Source organism: Salmo salar, chromosome ssa18 (assembly GCF_905237065.1).
Source record: "Salmo salar chromosome ssa18, Ssal_v3.1, whole genome shotgun sequence".
In the NCBI taxonomy this organism is placed as follows: domain Eukaryota; kingdom Metazoa; phylum Chordata; class Actinopteri; order Salmoniformes; family Salmonidae; genus Salmo; species Salmo salar.
This window is the reverse complement of record NC_059459.1, coordinates 71752351-71769906: the sequence shown is the minus strand read 5'-3', so window position 1 is coordinate 71769906 and position 17556 is coordinate 71752351. Positions and strand designations below refer to the sequence as shown.

Here is a 17556-nt window from a genome sequence, read left to right as displayed (position 1 = left end):
AAACTTTAAACTCTAACACAAAACATACCCACGTGAAACCTACATTTTCAGATTGAGTGTGTTAAAACTTTTCAAAATCTCACAAGACATGGACCAAAGACAATCATACATTTATTGTTCAAAATCATTGTCATATTTTTTTCACAATGTAAGTTGGATATGTAAATAGGTGCTAAAGTGCAAGTTAGAGAACAGTACTGTCATCCTCATAGATACATTCAAGGTCCTGGGATGAAACCAATGTCTGTTAGATTCATCTTCTTTCAGATATTTAATCTAGACTTTAACGAACAGGAAATATCCCATAAAAAAAACAAACATAAAAAAAAATAAGAAAAAAAACAACCACCCTACCTACCAAGATTATATTTTAAGGTATTTTCTGGGATGTGAGAATTCCGTTTGTTTGACCTGACAAAGATCCGTTTTGGATCGAAACGTTGTCATTAAATCGGTGAATTGGGAGCTTTAACAGTGTGCTGGCCTTCTTGTTCTATAAAGGTATTTTCTGCACACAGAATTGTAGTCTTTCAGAGTTGTTCGTCATAGCTGCAGTCTTTCTCAACAAGGTTCAACTGATATGGGTGAGAGGGGGACTCGACACCACCATAATAAATTATGTTGTTATCACCATGAAAAAAAAGAAGTATTTTCTGCACACAGAATTGTAGTCTTTCAGAGTTGCAGTCTTTCTCAGCATTGCTTGATCTCAGTCTTCTCATTGGCCGGACAGATTACTATGGTATCCGACTGTTTATCACAACAGTACAAATAAAAGAAGGGAAACAACTTTTCCTTAAAGCTGTCCTCCATGAACGTATAGATATGACTCCTCTCCCTCACATTGTAAAATGACACCTGGCCCTCCTCACAGTCCACGTACACCCCGACCCTCTTCGGCTTGGGGTCAAGGGTCAGCGTTAACGGCGGGGTCGTGGAGGCCCTATACTCCTGACCTTTCTTCATGGCCAGCGCCCAGTAGCCCTGGGAGGAGCTGATGGCGATCCGGCCCTTCCTGTTGACCGATGCCTTGGCCACGCCTAGGTACCAGTCGTCTTTGTCTCCCACCTGAACCTCCCAGTAGTGCCGCCCGGTGCTGAAGCCCTCACAGCCCAGGACGATGACCACGGTGTCAAAACGCTCTGGGACGTCCGGAAGGTCCTGCCACGCCCCGAGGTGTCGTACCTGTCGGCCATCCTCTGAGAGCTGGAGCCACGGGTTGGCTGTGTCCGGGTCAAGTGTCAGGTCAACTGAGAATGGGGAGGAGAAATGTGTGAGCTACAGTATTTAATGCAATGAAATTACATTGAAAGTACTGTAAAAAAAAAAATAAGGTTAGTCTCAATATACATTTTTCAGGAGGACCTGTTAAAGGTGTTAGAGATGTGTGGAATATATAGGAATAGGATGCAATTGCACCTGCACACTGATCTTAGGTCAGTTATGTGTAACTCCCCTAATGGTTGAGGTTAGTTTTTTGGGCAAGGTAAACTGATCATGGATCTGCTTCTACCCAAAGCTTCAGTTGATCCTTCACTATGCCCTGCCCCAGAATTTTGGGCCATCAACCGCAGCGGTCCAATGGATAGCAACTGTCCTCCAGTCCGACTAGGGGTAAACGACTCCAGGATTTTTGGAGTCGACTCCGACTTCTGTGTTTGGAGTAGAAGGAGTTGACACTTGCTCAACACCCAGAGCACACTGAAATGGCTGTGCACAAGTAGGCTAACACACCACCTTGTTATTGCAGAGTCCTACTGTGTGATTGTGAGGCGCTATACAAATTCCACAGGCATTTCAAATAGACCTATGGCACGTCAAGGGAACTGTAGCCAACTCTTCAGATGGTTAAATGGAAACTGAAATCAGTACACTGACTGTATGTCTGTATAAGCTCTCACATGGCCTTAATATTAACTCCTGCAGAATTAAGCATTTCTTTCAAAGAACAGAAGTGGAGAAATATGATTTTTTTTCTTCAGTTTCTTGAGATAATGCAAATGCAGCTAGATACTGTCTTTAACCTACATTTTTTTTAAACATTTTTCAACCACATAAAATATGCATAATCTATTTCCTTACAACCGGTCAGAGATGACAGAGAAAACTTTACCGATGTCAACTAGATTAAAGCATTTGTTCTTTCGATTTATTACATTTTTCTGGTGAGCAAAGGTTTATTTAGTCTTCTAGAACAGGGTTTGCCACACTTGGGGGGGGTCCTCCCCCAGGTGCACACTTTGATTTTAGCCCTAATACTACACATCTGATTAAAATAATCAAAGCTTGATGATGAGTTGGTTATTTGAATCATCTGTGTAGTGCTAGGGCAAAAACCAAAACGTGCACCCAGGGGGGTTCCCAGGACCGAGTTTAGAAAACCCTTTTCTAGGACAATATAATTTATAACAGCAAAAAACAAACTGCATGCATCTGATTATAGACAAGTTGACTAACAAATAGCCTACCAAAATGTCCTAAAATCATAAGCAGAAACATAGACAATAAAAAAAAATCTTTCTCCACCGGTCAAAAAATCATTCTGAGATCTCTGACTGTATCCTAGTGCATTTTTTATATTAGCGGGTTAGGGTCGGGTGTGGGCCTTTGATTTTCTCATATAGCCGGGTGGTTGCGGATGGGTTACTAGCAATTGCAGGCAGGTGCAGGTGAACATTCAGCTGACCGTGCACCACTAGTCGGGGAAGGTAAACTGATCCTAGGTCTGCATCTACAGAAAACTTCTATCAGCAGCTTCAATTGTACCAGTTACAATGTTGCTTGTGACTTTTTAAGGACTAGAATTGTGGATAATTTCACAGGGACATCTATGGATTACAGGGAAAAGAAAAATGTTCACCTGAGTATTTTGGAATTCTCTTCAGCTCTGTAAAATAAAAGAAATAATCAATATCAATGTATAATTTGCTATATAGAACATTGGGGGGAAAGTTTCCTTGACACAGATTAAGCCTATTGCTGGACCGAAAAGCACAGTCAATGGGGAATCTCCATTGAAAATACTTTTTATTTTAAGGCTAGACTATCTGTGTCCTGGAACCCGCCCCTGAAGGTGTGGACCTCATGTAAAGAGGAATCAGAAACCTACCAGTGTCCACCAGTTTCTCAATTTCTTTAGCCAGTGTTTCTTCCAGTTCCGACACTGCTCTTCTGATGAGCCCAACACACACTTCAGAGTGAACCCTGGTCCCAGACCAGTCCTTAGTGGCTGGAGGCCTGCACAGGGCTGGGAAACTCTACATCGAGAGATATGAAAAAACGGTGAGTCAATCTACCTATGCAATATATTTGTGTGCCATATTTCTACAGTATCAAGACTCTAAAATGTGTGGACATTCTGATGATGCTTGGGTACCACACAATTATATTCTGCTATGCACTGACAATGAAAGGAATGTATGAAATAATTCCAACCTGTAGGAAGTGGATGTGGTCTTCTGTGCATGAGAGGTGTTCCAGGTCTTTATTCCTCCTCTGTAGCTCAGTGATCTCCTGCTCCAGATCCCCTAAGAGGCCCTGGGACCACCTTATATTATTAAAGAGACAGGACACCATAGTGTTAACTTAAAATCACATTTTATTGGTGAAATAAACATATTTAGCAGACGATATTGCCGCTGTAGCGAAATGCTTGTGTTCCTAGCTCCAACAGTGCAGTAGTATCTAACAATTCACAACAATACACACAAATCTAAAAGTAAAAGAATGGAATTAAAATACAGTAGAGCACAGTCTATACATATTAAATGCATAAAACAGTATGTAAACATTATTAAAGTGACTAGTGTTCCATTTAAAGTGACCAGCGATTCCATTTACATTTACATTTAAGACATTTAGCAGACGCTCTTATCCAGAGCGACTTACAAATTGGTGCATTCACCTTATGATATCCAGTGGAACAACCACTTTACAATAGTGCATCTAAATCTTTTAAGGGGGGGGGTAGAAGGATTACTTGATCCTATCCCAGGTATTCCTTAAAGAGGTGGGGTTTCAGGTGTCTCCGGAAGGTGGTGATTGACTCCGCTGTCCTGGCGTCGTGAGGGAGCTTGTTCCACCATTGGGGTGCCAGAGCAGCGAACAGTTTTGACTGGGCTGAGCGGGAACTGTGCTTCCTCAGAGGTAGGGAGGCGAGCAGGCCAGAGGTGGATGAACGCAGTGCCCTTGTTTGGGTGTAGGGCCTGATCAGAGCCTGAAGGTACGGAGGTGCCGTTCCCCTCACAGCTCCGTAGGCAAGCACCATGGTCTTGTAGCGGATGCGAGCTTCAACTGGAAGCCAGTGGAGAGAGCGGAGGAGCGGGGTGACGTGAGAGAACTTGGGAAGGTTGAACACCAGACGGGCTGCGGCGTTCTGGATGAGTTGTAGGGGTTTAGTGGCACAGGCAGGGAGCCCAGCCAACAGCGAGTTGCAGCAATCCAGGCGGGAGATGACAAGTGCCTGGATTAGGACCTGCGCCGCTTCCTGTGTGAGGCAGGGTCGTACTCTGCGAATGTTGTAGAGCATGAACCTACAGGATTGGGTCACCGCCTTGATGTTAGTAGAGAACGACAGGGTGTTGTCCAGGGTCACGCCAAGGTTCTTAGCACTCTGGGAGGAGGACACAATGGAGTTGTCAACCGTGATGGCGAGATCATGGAACGGGCAGTCCTTCCCCGGGAGGAAGAGCAGCTCCGTCTTGCCGAGGTTCAGCTTGAGGTGGTGATCCGTCATCCACACTGATATGTCTGCCAGACATGCAGAGATGCGATTCGCCACCTGGTTGTCAGAAGGGGGAAAGGAGAAGATTAATTGTGTGTCGTCTGCATAGCAATGATAGGAGAGACCATGTGAGGATATGACAGAGCCAAGAGACTTGGTGTATAGCGAGAATAGGAGAGGGCCTAGAACAGAGCCCTGGGGGACACCAGTGGTGAGAGCACATGGTGCGGAGACAGATTCTCGCCACGCCACCTGGTAGGAGCGACCTGTCAGGTAGGACGCAATCCAAGCGTGGGCCGCGCCGGAGATGCCCAGCTCGGAGAGGGTGGAGAGGAGGATCTGATGGTTCACAGTATCAAAGGCAGCAGATAAGTCTAGAAGGATGAGAGCAGAGGAGAGAGAGTTAGCTTTAGCAGTGCGGAGAGCCTCCGTGACACAGAGAAGAGCAGTCTCAGTTGAATGCCCAGTCTTGAAGCCTGACTGATTAGGATCAAGAAGGTCATTCTGAGAGAGATAGCAAGAGAGCTGGCCAAGGACGGCACGTTCAAGAGTTTTGGAGAGAAAAGAAAGAAGGGATACTGGTCTGTAGTTGTTGACATCGGAGGGATCGAGTGTAGGTTTTTTCAGAAGAGGTGCAACTCTCGCTCTCTTGAAGACGGAAGGGACGTAGCCAGCGGTCAAGGATGAGTTGATGAGCGAGGTGAGGTAGGGGAGAAGGTCTCCGGAAATGGTCTGGAGAAGAGAGGAGGGGATAGGGTCAAGTGGGCAGGTTGTTGGGCGGCCGGCCGTCACAAGACGCGAGATTTCATCTGGAGAGAGAGGGGAGAAAGAGGTCAAAGCACAGGGTAGGGCAGTGTGAGCAGGACCAGCGGTGTCGTTTGACTTAGCAAACGAGGATCGGATGTCGTCAACCTTCTTTTCAAAATGGTTGACGAAGTCATCCGCAGAGAGGGAGGAGGGGGGGGAGGGGGAGGAGGATTCAGGAGGGAGGAGAAGGTAGCAAAGAGCTTCCTAGGGTTAGAGGCAGATGCTTGGAATTTAGAGTGGTAGAAAGTGGCTTTAGCAGCAGAGACAGAAGAGGAAAATGTAGAGAGGAGGGAGTGAAAGGATGCCAGGTCCGCAGGGAGGAGAGTTTTCCTCCATTTCCGCTCGGCTGCCCGGAGCCCTGTTCTGTGAGCTCGCAGTGAGTCGTCGAGCCACGGAGCAGGAGGGGAGGACCGAGCCGGCCTGGAGGATTCCATGTCTATGTATATAGGGCAGCAGCCTCTAAGGTGCATGGTTGAGTAACCAGGTGGTAGCCGGTTAGTGATGCCTATTTAGCAGTGATGGCCTTGAGATAGAAGCTCTTTTTCAGTCTCTCGGTCCCAGCATTGATGCACCTGTACTGACCTCGCCTTCTGGATGATAGCTGGGGTGAACAGGCTGTGGCTAGGGTGGTTGACGTCTTTGATAATCTTTTTGGCCTTCCTGTACATCAGCTGCCATAGGAATCTTGGAGGGCAGGCAGTGTGCCCCCGGTGATGCATTGGGTAGACTACACCACCCTCTGGAGAGCCCTGCAGTTGTGGGTGGCGAAGTTGCCGTACCAGGCTGTGATATAGCCCGACAGGATGCTCTCAAATGTACATCTGTAAAAGTTTGTGAGGGTCTTAGGGGCCAACCCAAATTTCTTCAGCCTCCTGAGGTTGAAGAGGCGCTGTTGCGCCTTCTTCACCGCACTGGCTGTGTGGGTGGACCATTTCAGATTGTCAGTGATGTGTACGCTGAGGAACTTGAAGCTTTCCACCTTTTCCACTGCGGTCCCGTCAATGTAAATATGGGCGTGCTCTCTCTGTTGTCCACAATCAGCTCCTTCGTTTTGTTGACGTTGAGGGAGAGGTTTTTTTCCTGGCACTACTCCGCCAGGGCCCTCACTTCCTCCCTGTAGGCTGTTTTGTCATTGTTGTTAATACGGCCACTACTGTTGTGTTGTCTGCAAACTTGATGATTGAGTTTGAGATGTGCGTGGCCAAGCAGTCATGGGTGAACAGGGAATACAGGAGTGGGCTGACCACGCAACTTTGTGGGGAACCTGTTTTGAGGGTTAGCGTAGCGGAGGTGTTGTTTCCTACCTTCACCACCTGGGGGCGGCCCGTCAGGAAGTCCAGGACCCAGTTGCACATGGCGGGGTTCAGACCCAGGGCCCCAAGCATAATGATGAACTTGGAGGGTACTATGGTGTTGAAGGCTGAGCTATATTCAATGAACAGCATGTACACATGTATTCCTCTTGTCCAGGTGGAATAGGGCAGTGTGCAGTGCAATGGCATTTGCATAATGTGTGGATCTATTGGGGCGGTATGCAAATTGAAGTGGGTCTAGGGTGTTAGGTAAGGTGGAGGTGATATGATCCTTAACTAGCCTCTCAAAGCACTTCATTTTGTCAGAAGTGAGTGCTACAGGGTGATAGTCATTTAGTTCAGGTACCTTTGCTTTCTTGGGTACAGGAACAATGGTGGACATCTTGATGCAATTGGACTCGGATAGGTAGAGATTGAATATGTCCGTAAATACTCCAGCCAGCTGGTCTGCATATGCTCTGAGGATGCGGCTAGGGATACTGTCTGGACCGGCAGCCTTGCGAGGGTTAACACAATTAAAATGTCTTACTCACGTCGGCCATGGAGAAAAAGAGCCCACAGTCTTTGGGAGCGGACCGTGTCGGTGGCACTGTTATCCTCAATGCGGGCGAAGAAGGTGTTTAGCTTGTCCAGGAGCAAGACATCGGTGTCCGTGACATGGCTAGTTTCCCCTTTGTAATCCGTGATTGTATGTAGACCCTGCCACATACTACATCTCGTGTTTGAGCCATAGAATTGCGATTCCACTTTGTCTCTGTACTGATGTTTTTCCTGTTTGATTGCCTTACGGAGGGAGTAATTACACTGTTTGTATTGGACCATATTCCCAGTCATCTTGCCATGGTTAAATGCGGTGGTTCGCACATTCAGTTTTGTGCGAATGCTGCCATCTATCCACGGTTTTTGGTTAAGGTAGGTTTTAATAGTCACAGTGGGAACAACATTCCCTACACACTTCTTGATGTACTCAGTTACCCTGTCGTGAATACGTCAATGTTATTCTCAGAGGCAACCCGGAACATATCCCAGTCCACCTGATGAAAATAATCTTGAAGCATGGATTCTGATTGGTCAGCGTTGAAAAGACCTTAGCACGGGTACTTCCTGTGTGAGTGTATGCCTATAGGAAGGGAGGAGCAGAATGGAGTAGTGATCTAATTTGCTGAAGGGAGGGTGGGGGAGGGCCTTGCAGTCATCCCGGAAAGGAGAATAACAATGGTCAAGAATTTTTGTAGCGCGAGTACTGCAGTCAAAAAGGTGATAGAAATTTGGTAGCATTTTCCTCAAATTTGCTTTGTTAAAATCCCCAGCTACAATAAATGCGGCCTCAGGATATGTGGTTTCCAGTTTGCACAAAGTCGAGTGTAATTCCTTGAGGGCCGTCATGGTATCGGCTTGAAGGGGAATATACACGGCTGTGACTATAACCAAAGAGAATTCTCTTGGGAGGTAATACGGTAGACATTTGATTGTGAGATATTCTAGGTTGGATGAACAACAGGACTTGAGTTCCTGTACGTTATCACAATCACACCATGAGTAGTCAATCATGAAACAAATGCTACTTCCTTTCTTCTTCTCGTAGAGTTCTTTATTCCTGTCTGCGCGATATACTGAGAACCCAGCTGGCTATATGGATGGGGACAATATTTCCGGAGAGAGCCATGATTCCTTGAAGCAGAGTTTGTTACAGTCCCTGATGTCTCTCAGGAAGGAGATCCTCACCGTGAGCTTGTCTACTTTATAATTCAAGGACTGAACATTAGCTAGTAAAATACTCTGAAGTGATGGATGGTGTGCACACTTCCTGAGTCGGCTAGAAGTCCACTCCGAATACCTCTTCTTTGCCGGTGGCATCTTGGAGCAGCCTTTGGGATAAGTTCAATTGCCCTGTGGGGTACGAACAAATGATCCAATTCGGGAAAGTAATATTTCTGGTCGTAATGCTGATGAGTTACCACCGATCTGATATCCAAATGTTATTTCCCGGCTGTATGTAATAACACAAAAAACTTTCTGAGCTAATAATGTAAGAAATAACAGACAAAAAAACGAAACACTGAAAAGTTGCTTAGGAGCTAGAAGCAGAGCTGCCATCTGTCAGCGCCATTTTCTCCATCAGGAACCTCTTTAGTAAGATAACACCGGATACACGACACAGAGCATTATGGATACTGTAGTACCTCCCCTACACACCTCTCTGTCTCGCTCTGCTTCTCCTCGATGGCCAGCACCAGCTCAGTCTGGGTCCTCTGGATGGAGCGAATCAGCTCCTGGAACATCTGCTTGCTGTCCTCGATCTCCCTCTGGGCGCTGGACTATAGCAGGGAGTACCATTACTTAAGGTGAAGCAGTATTGCATTCTGGGGTCCCACATATACCATAGTAATTACAATGTTATTATACATTGTTACATGGTATTTAAATATTTGTAACTGCATAATTGAGACTAGTGTTGCAAAATTCCTTGAACTTTCTATAAATTCCGTGGTTTTCTTGGTTGGAGGATTTCTGGAATCAGAAGGGAATAATCAGGAAATCCGGACATCTCCAACCAGGATTTCTGGAAAACCAGGGAATTTATTGAAAGTTTCAGGAATTTTGTAACCCCAGTTGTGACTACAGCAGTGTGCATACTAGTTGTTTATATTATGGTATTCCCTCTGGGTACTGGATCATACTTCACAATATTTAGACTTCATAACATGGTAAATACCATTTTAGAGCAGTGTTACAATGAGTAAATTATCATTGTGTATTTATTCCCTGTGTTATTATCTTTCAATTTTTTCTATCTGCATTGTTGGGAAGTGGCCCCTAAGTAAACATTTCACTGTTAGTCTACACCTGCTGTTTACGAAGCATGTGACAAATACAATTTCATTTGATTATTACACGTTTGAATATTGCTTACTTCTTAGCAACTGGGTATCATCAATGTTATTATTATACTATATTGGGACACCCCTCTAGTGTGTAGAAGAGGATACCATTTCTTGAGCAGCAGCTGCAGCGGCAGTAGTATTCTACAGTATTCTTTCTAACGCCCTGTAGTAAGCACATCAATAAGGTTAATACTACAACCCTGCCAAGAGGTCCATGTTGCATACCAAATGACACCCTATTCCCTAATAAGTGCACTACTTTTAACCAGGGTCCTGGTCAAAAGTAGTGCACGACATAAGGAATAGGGGGCTGTTTGGGATGTAGCCCCCTCCAGACTCTTTGGTCTTTATGGCTGAAGTGTTGGCTTTGAGTGTGCCAGGACGTTATTGAGATCCACCCCTTCTGTCAGATGACCTTTAGGTTGCCTGAGGAGGATACATTTACATTGTGTGTTTTTCTACATCTCGATAAAGGAAGGAAAATACTTTGAAGCTAAAATACGGATCTACCCTACAAAATCCAACAGCAATGTATTGTGTCAACCCTGCTCCCCACATTGGGCCGATGTACAAAGCTAAATTATATGCTAGAATCCAGCAGTGTATTATGTTAACTCTGGTCCTTAAAGGTATTCTTCAGGATTTTGGCAATGAGGCCCTGTATCTACTTCCCCAGAGTCAGATGAACTTGTGGGTTCCATTTTTATGTCTCTGCGTGCAGTTTGAAGGAAGTGGCTAACTAGTTCAATTGCTCATGAGCGTTAGCTTAATGAGCTAATGCTAGTCAGCATTGGCTCACGAAACTACAGTACCTCTAACTTCCTTCATATTGGACACAGAGACATACAAATAGTATCCACAAGTTCATCTCACCATGTTTGTCAAAATATATCCCTGATATATCTATGATTTAATCTCTTGTACAGTACGAATCCCAACTGTCACCTTGACAACTGGGCGGCAGGTACCCTAGTGGTTAGAGTGTTGGACCGGTAACCGAAAGGTTGGTGGATCGAATCCCCGAGCTGAAAAGGTACAAATCTGTCGTTCTGCCCCTGAACAAGGCAGTTAACCCACTGTTCCTATGCCGTCATTGTAATCAAGAATTTGTTCTTAACCGACTTGCCTTGTTAAATAAAATAAAGGTAAAAAATAAATAAAATCATTTAACCTCTGTTTCCTATATGCTGTAGAGTACTGCTTTTGACCAGGACCCAAGTCTGTGATGAAAAGTAGTGCACTATGTACAGAACAGGGTACCTTTTAACCAGGGCCCGTATTGTTAAAAGTAGTGCACTATGTAGGGAATAGGGTGCCATTTTCGAAGCAGCAAAATAACTCACTTTATTCAGCTCCACTGATTGTTTGATCTCTTCCACCTTCTTCAGTCTGTCCTGGATCATCTGCTGTACATCAATCTCTGTCTTCTTCACCTGAGCCTGATGTGGAAAACGTAGGTGAGAGTTAATTCATCTTACAGCAGGCGGTCTACAGCTTGGTCCCAGATCTGCTTATACAACATGTTGACAATGACCAACAAGGACTTGGCATGACAGCGCAAGCAGACTGGAATTCAGGGTAGGCAGCATATTCTCTTCCAATAAAATCTAGGGCTAGGCCTCACAAATTGTAGTGTTTTATTGGTGTATTTACATAAATACACTTGATCTCTTCTGAAAGTTACTTTTACAACAACAATGGCAATCACTGTATGTCGGTTTTATTAGTAGTGGACTATAAATGTCTAAAATCTTCTGGCCATAATGTGATGCAACATCACAATGAGACTATACTATTTTGCTTTCCATGCTATGTGCATCAGGCCTTGACATCTGAAGAGTTGCTATGTCTTCGAAAATTATAAACCAATTCAATGAACTCCAATTCATCCTCAACACGTTCAGATACAGTATAGTCTTTGCCAAGTATGGGGCAAATCTTAACTTCCAGTCTCTCACTGACATCAATGCATGACTAAGAGAAAATTGGATGTTAGGACTTAACCTCAAGTCTAGGGAATTCCTCTCACCTTCTTGTCAGACCACTCCCTCTCCACAGGGACGGTATAGTGGGCTCTGTGGTCCGTCTCGGTGCACAGCACACACACACACATCTGGTCCTTCTTACAGAAGAGCTCCAGGAGCCTCTCGTGCTTCGGACACATTCTATCTTCCAGGTTAGCCACAGGCTCAATCAGCTTGTGCTTAGTGAAGCGGGTGTTGTGGTTCTTCATGTGTTCCTCGCAGTATGACGTCAGACACACCTACGAATAATTCATAAAAGTAATCATAATAAATGATTATAATTGTTAAGCGCTTTTCAGAACAAACATCAACTTGAATAATCTTCAGCATCAAAATATAACAGACAAGAAATGTATAAATGATATATTATCCAAAACACAACAAACAAATCTAATAAGAATCTTATATCACCAAGCAGGACTTGACCGCCTTCATGCGATCACCCATGCAGACATCACAAGAAACCTCGCCCCAGGGAGTGTGGGGTGGAGAGGGCGGAGCAAGGGCTGGTGGTGCCTTTGGCTTTTCCTCTGGTTTTGAATCCATTACTTTCTCTGGTTCCTGGCTGGTCGTTAGCTGCAGTTGTAGCTTCTGCATCTTTTGATTCAGCCTGAGCTCCTGAAGAAGTTTCTGCTGCTTTTGAACCAGATCCTGCTGTTCTTTCTTCTTAGTTTCCGGCTCCATCTTTTTCTCCTCCTGCTCCTTTCTCTGTTCCTCCATCTTCTTTTGTAGCTCATGTTCCTCTTTCAGCTCCTGCTGTTGGAGACGCACTGCATTGCTAACCCTGATGTCCTTGAATTGCTCTGCAATCTCTCTCAGGACGGTGTTGATGCTAATGTCGGGCCTCTTGAAGAAGGTCTTCTTGCACATGGGGCATTGGAACAGGGCGGTGGTCTTCCAGTAGTCTAGGATGCAGCAGCGGCAGAAGTTATGTCCACAGGGGATGGAGACAGGGTTGGTGAACACGTCCAGACAGATGGAACAATGGACCTGCTCCTCCGCCAGATTTCCATTATTTCCTGCAAAGTAAGCCATTGCTGGCAGAGAACACCATGCACAGTCACACTTTACATTGCAGTGTTCTGTGACACTTCATTGACATTGGGATCGTTGTCCAACCTGTGATAACTGACCTGTGAGATGCAGGCCATAAAGCAGGCAGTAAGATCAGGTGTATTTTAAAACAAAAAAGGTCTTCATGAAGTATGTTAATTTCGTCTCCAAAATATATTTCTCGAAACAGAATATTAGAAATTAATTTCTAGTGTTTCTTGAAGAATTACTATTATAACACAACAAATGCAGCCCTTGCCACTTCTGATGAGCAGCCAAGCGAGATCTGTTGATAAGCGTGTGGGCATTCTTTACTTGAATTATCCCCCATGTTCAATAGACTAGGCAAGAGTTGTTTGATATGGAAAGCAGGTTGTCAGCATGTTAAAACTATGTGCACCCCTGGCCCACCCGCTTTTTAATTTGGGCAACAAGCATTTATGAACACATGGCCTGCGATCCAAATGGAACCATAATACCCTATGCAGTGCACTACTTTTGACTAGTGCCCACATGGCTCTGGTCAAAAGTAGTGCACTATAAAGGGAATATGGCGCCATTTGGAATGCACACATGGATAGAAGTTTGGCTATTCTTAGATCTGCTCTGCTTTCTCTGTCATAAACAACTTGGGTGCATCCGTATAAGCTCTTCTTTCTCCAGACGTGTGCACTTCTCTTCATGGATTTGAAAGATGACTGGTATATCAATCCAATGGTTTTACATATGTGAATGAGTGTTAACTTCAGGAGGAAAAATAGATTGCTATTATTAGAACCACAAAGAGACTTTCTGGATCTTGTCAAGCCATTTAATCCTCAGAAAATTACTAATTATTTTTCATATGCATCCTCCAATCCGCCTGTAGTACACAATCAAGATATTTCAACAGCTTAGTACAAAAGCAAAAAAGCTGAGATCAAGCTATATTAAACTCTTTCCCATCTGTCCTGATAGAATACAAACACAATCAAAAATACATTATAGAATTCCCAATACCTTAAGTGTATTCTTGCTGAAGCAGTTATGGTAGAGAGAAAACGTGCAGAGAAAGAGAGAGACAGAGACAGACAGAGAGCTAGACAGAGACAGAGAAAAAGAGAGATATGGGAACACTCACCAGAAGGCAGCTGCTGTAGAGAACCACTGTAGACAGTGACTGCTCTGACCAACACTGACACATGACACTGTTGCCACCAACAGCCCCACTCCCCAAAATATACCTCTCTCCCTCTGCCTCTTCACCTCATTTATCAATTTATACTTCCACGACCACTGTGCACAAAGGGGAACAAGATTACCCCTTTATTAGGCAATGGCTTTTGTCATTCTTTGCTTACAGCCCTAGGTCACTTTTTCAATGATTAACATTTGTAAGATTGGGTCATACACTCAACACAAGAATTAGTAACGCATAGAATAGACATACCGGGGTGGCAGGTAGCGTAGCAGTTAAGAGGGTTGGGCTAGTATCCGAAAGCTGGTTTGAATCCCTGAGCCGACTAGGTGAACCATCTGTCAATGTGCCCTTGAGCAAGGCACTTAACCCTAATTGTTGGGTAACAGCGTCTACTAAGTTACTAAAATGTGAATGTCAACATCACACAATGCCGTACTTCTCACTTTAGATGTAAGTTATGTCAACACGTGGCCATTTGGGTGTATATTGTGCTCTCTCTCTCTCTCTCTCTCTCTCTCTCGTCAGGTTTTACAAAGGTCATAAATACAGTGGTTCCTCCTTTAAAAGTTGTGTCATACTACCGCACACCTTGCGAGCTGCCGCAGCATTCTGTGGCATGTCATTTAATCGTCAGCCATTTTTTTCTGTTAGTGCTAGTTTGACCACCAGAGGGCATCTTTGAGAAGCATTCGATAGTCTTCCATATGGGCATTACCAGAGATGGGCAGGGCACATGGGAGACAATGGTTCAATTCCCCGACAGAGAGGAAGGACTAGGCTGTCCTTGTAAATAAGAATTTGTTCTAAAGTGATTCCATATGTGTTATTTCATAGTTGTGATGTCTTCACTATTATTCTACAATGTAGAAAATAGTAAAAATAAAGAAAAATCCTGGAATGAGTAGGTGTGTCCAAATAAGGCACTATACAACGTGACGGTCAGGAGAAGGCTACAGCATAAGTGGATTGGAGGATTCTAAATTAATATCTAAGGGGCATAACATTTCCACACCCTAATTGTAGTGTAACCATACTTTCAATTGAAGGTACTAGCTCTTTGCCTTTTCTACCTCTCTACCAGAAGTTGATGCTGGAGTGCCGGCACTCATAAATTCAGAGTGTTTGTCAGACTGTCAGTTTGTAAATTCAGACCGTTTCACTCTCGGAGCGCACACTGGACGTTCGGGCTGAGGAGTAGGGTTGATTTGAGTGTTCTGGCCTTACAACAGTATTCAAGCACACAAGCTACTGCAATGCTGGCTAGCTACAGTGGGGGGAAAAGTATTTGATCCCCTGCTGATTTTGTACATTTGCCCACTGATAAAGAAAGGATCAGCCTATAATTTTAATGGTAGGTTTATTTGAACAGTGAGAGACAGAATAACAACAAAAATATCCAGAAAAACCCATGTAAAAAATGTTATAAATTGATTTGCATTTTAATGTGGGAAATAAGTATTTGACCCCCTCTCAATCAGAAAGTTTTCTGGCTCCCAGGTGTCTTTTATACATGTAACGAACTGAGATTAGGAGCACACTCTTAATTAAAGGGAGTGCTCCTAACCACAGCTTGTTACCTGTAAAAAAGACACATGTCCACAGAAGCAATCAATCAATCAGATTCCAAACTCTCCACCATGGCCAAGACCAAAGAGCTCTCCAAGGATGTCAGGGACAAGATTGTAGACCTACACAAGGCTGGAATGGGCTACAAGACCATCGCCAAGCAGCTTGGTGAGAAGGTGACAACATTTGGTGCGATTATTCGCAAATGGAAGAAACACAAAAGAACTATCAATATCCGTCGGCCTGGGGCTCCATGCAAGATCTCACCTCGTGGGGTTGCAATGATCATGAGAACGGTGAGGAATCAGCCCAGAACTACACGGGAGGATCTTGTCAATGATCTCAAGGCAGCTGGGACCATTGTCACCAAGAAAACAATTGGTAACACACTACGCCGTGAAGGACTGAAATCCTGCAGCGCCCACAAGGTCCCCCTGCTTAAGAATACATATACATGCCCGTCTGAAGTTTGCCAATGAACATCTGAATGATTCAGAGGACAACTGGTGAAAGTGTTGTGGTTAGATGAGACCAAAATGGAGCTCTTTGGCATCAACTCAACTCACCGTGTTTGGAGGAGGAATGCTGCCTATGACCCCAAGAACACCATCTCCACCGTCAAACATGGAGGTGGAACATTGTGCTTTGGGGGTGTTTTTCTGCTAAGGGGACAGGACAACTTCACCGCATCAAAGGGATGATGGACGGGGCCATGTACCGTCAAATCTTGGGTGAGAACCTCCTTCCCTCAGCCAGGGCATTGAAAATGGGTCGTGGATTGGTATTCCAGCATGACAATGACCCAAAACACACAGCCAAGGCAACAAAGGAGTGGCTCAAGAAGAAGCACATTAAGGTCCTGGAGTGGCCTAGCCAGTCTCCAGACCTTAATCCCATAGAAAATCTGTGGAGGGAGCTGAAGGTTCGAGTTGCCAAACGTCAGCCTCGAAACCTTAATGACTTGGAGAAGATCTGCAAAGAGGAGTGGGACAAAATCCCTCCCGAGATGTGTGCAAACCTGGTGGCCAACTACAAGAAACATCTGACCTCTGTGATTGCCAACAAGGGTTTTGCCACCAAGTACTAAGACATGTTTTGCAGAGGGGTCAAATACTTATTTCCCTCATTAAAATGCAAATCAATGTATAACATTTCTGACATGCGTTTTTCTGGATTTTTTGTTGTTGTTATTCTATCTCACTGTTCAATTAAACCCATTAAAATTATAGACTGATAACTTCTTTGTCAGTGGGCAAACGTATAAAATCAAATACTTTTTTCCCTCACTGTATCCTGTGTCCTCTGATTAATGCAGATGAAGGGAGTTAAATATGCATCGTTTTTTTCTGTATATATGAATTACAAATCAGCCTTTACTTAAATCATGTTTCTAGTCTACTGCATAGTTACAATGTGTAATCATTGATGTCCCAGGAGAGGTAAACACTGTTGAAGTGTATAATTGTAATACATACATGCAGACGCAGCATCATTCAAACACTGGAGTTTGATACACCTGGTATTGGACATGACTGAAAAATGTCTCAGATTCATACCTGAACCGCACCTTTATTTGCCAAGGAAGAGTACATGATCAGTAAATATATTCAATGTACAGGCTACAATGTGGGGATCTCACGCGTGGTAATAAGTACAGTACGTGTGTGTGTGTGTGTGTGTGTGTATATAGGACTTGCACAATAAATTTACTATATTCTACTCTATCCATAGGCTTCATTAATGCCATTCAGACTTGAAACCTGATACAACTACTATCATAGCTGAGGTTCATAGACAGGTTCTGAATTAATATTCATACCAAACGTTTTAGGGTCCATAAACAGATCGGCTACATACTGTAGCTAGCTACACATCCATAGGCATACAGTTATTTTTATCCTCCACTACACAATAAGCAAGTAAATAGTTAGCTAGCTATGTTACTTCAGCTGCATTGCAAGGCAAGGCAAGCTTACACAATTGTACATTCAATTTGCAGTAAATG

General features: G+C 44.2%; 1 protein-coding gene across 4 annotated transcripts; it reads right to left on the bottom strand.

Moving 5' to 3' along the window:
- Positions 1–94: 94 nt before the first annotated feature.
- On the bottom strand, positions 95–14486 carry LOC106577963 (E3 ubiquitin-protein ligase TRIM7). 4 transcript variants are annotated; one of them, XM_045701457.1, is made up of 10 exons: positions 14235–14486; positions 13926–14080; positions 12164–12789; positions 11758–11991; positions 11072–11167; positions 9040–9161; positions 3436–3547; positions 3110–3257; positions 2861–2887; positions 95–1250 (listed from the first exon to the last, which is right to left on the bottom strand). In XM_045701457.1, the coding sequence occupies exons 3-10, from the start codon at positions 12785–12787 to the stop codon at positions 694–696; spliced, it is 1920 nt and encodes a 639-aa protein (XP_045557413.1). In that variant the 5' UTR covers positions 12788–12789; positions 13926–14080; positions 14235–14486; the 3' UTR covers positions 95–693. The 4 variants fall into 4 exon arrangements, with proteins under 4 accessions (XP_045557413.1, XP_014011935.2, XP_014011933.2 ...); XM_014156460.2 differs by lacking the exon at positions 2861–2887; XM_014156458.2 differs by lacking the exon at positions 14235–14486 and having other exon boundaries at positions 13926–14148.
- Between the last annotated feature and the right edge of the window lie 3070 nt (positions 14487–17556).

Excerpts from the sequence above, each read along its gene's own strand:
- LOC106577963 (XM_045701457.1), bottom strand. The coding sequence starts at position 12,787 with ATGGCTTACTTTGCAGGAAATAATGGAAATCTGGCGGAGGAGCAGGTC. Across the intron at positions 11,992-12,163 it reads AGGCGGTCAAGTCCTGCTTG|GTGTGTCTGACGTCATACTG; the intron begins GTGATATAAGAT and ends AATTATTCGTAG. Across the intron at positions 2,888-3,109 it reads TGAGAAACTGGTGGACACTG|AGCTGAAGAGAATTCCAAAA; the intron begins GTAGGTTTCTGA and ends TTTATTTTACAG.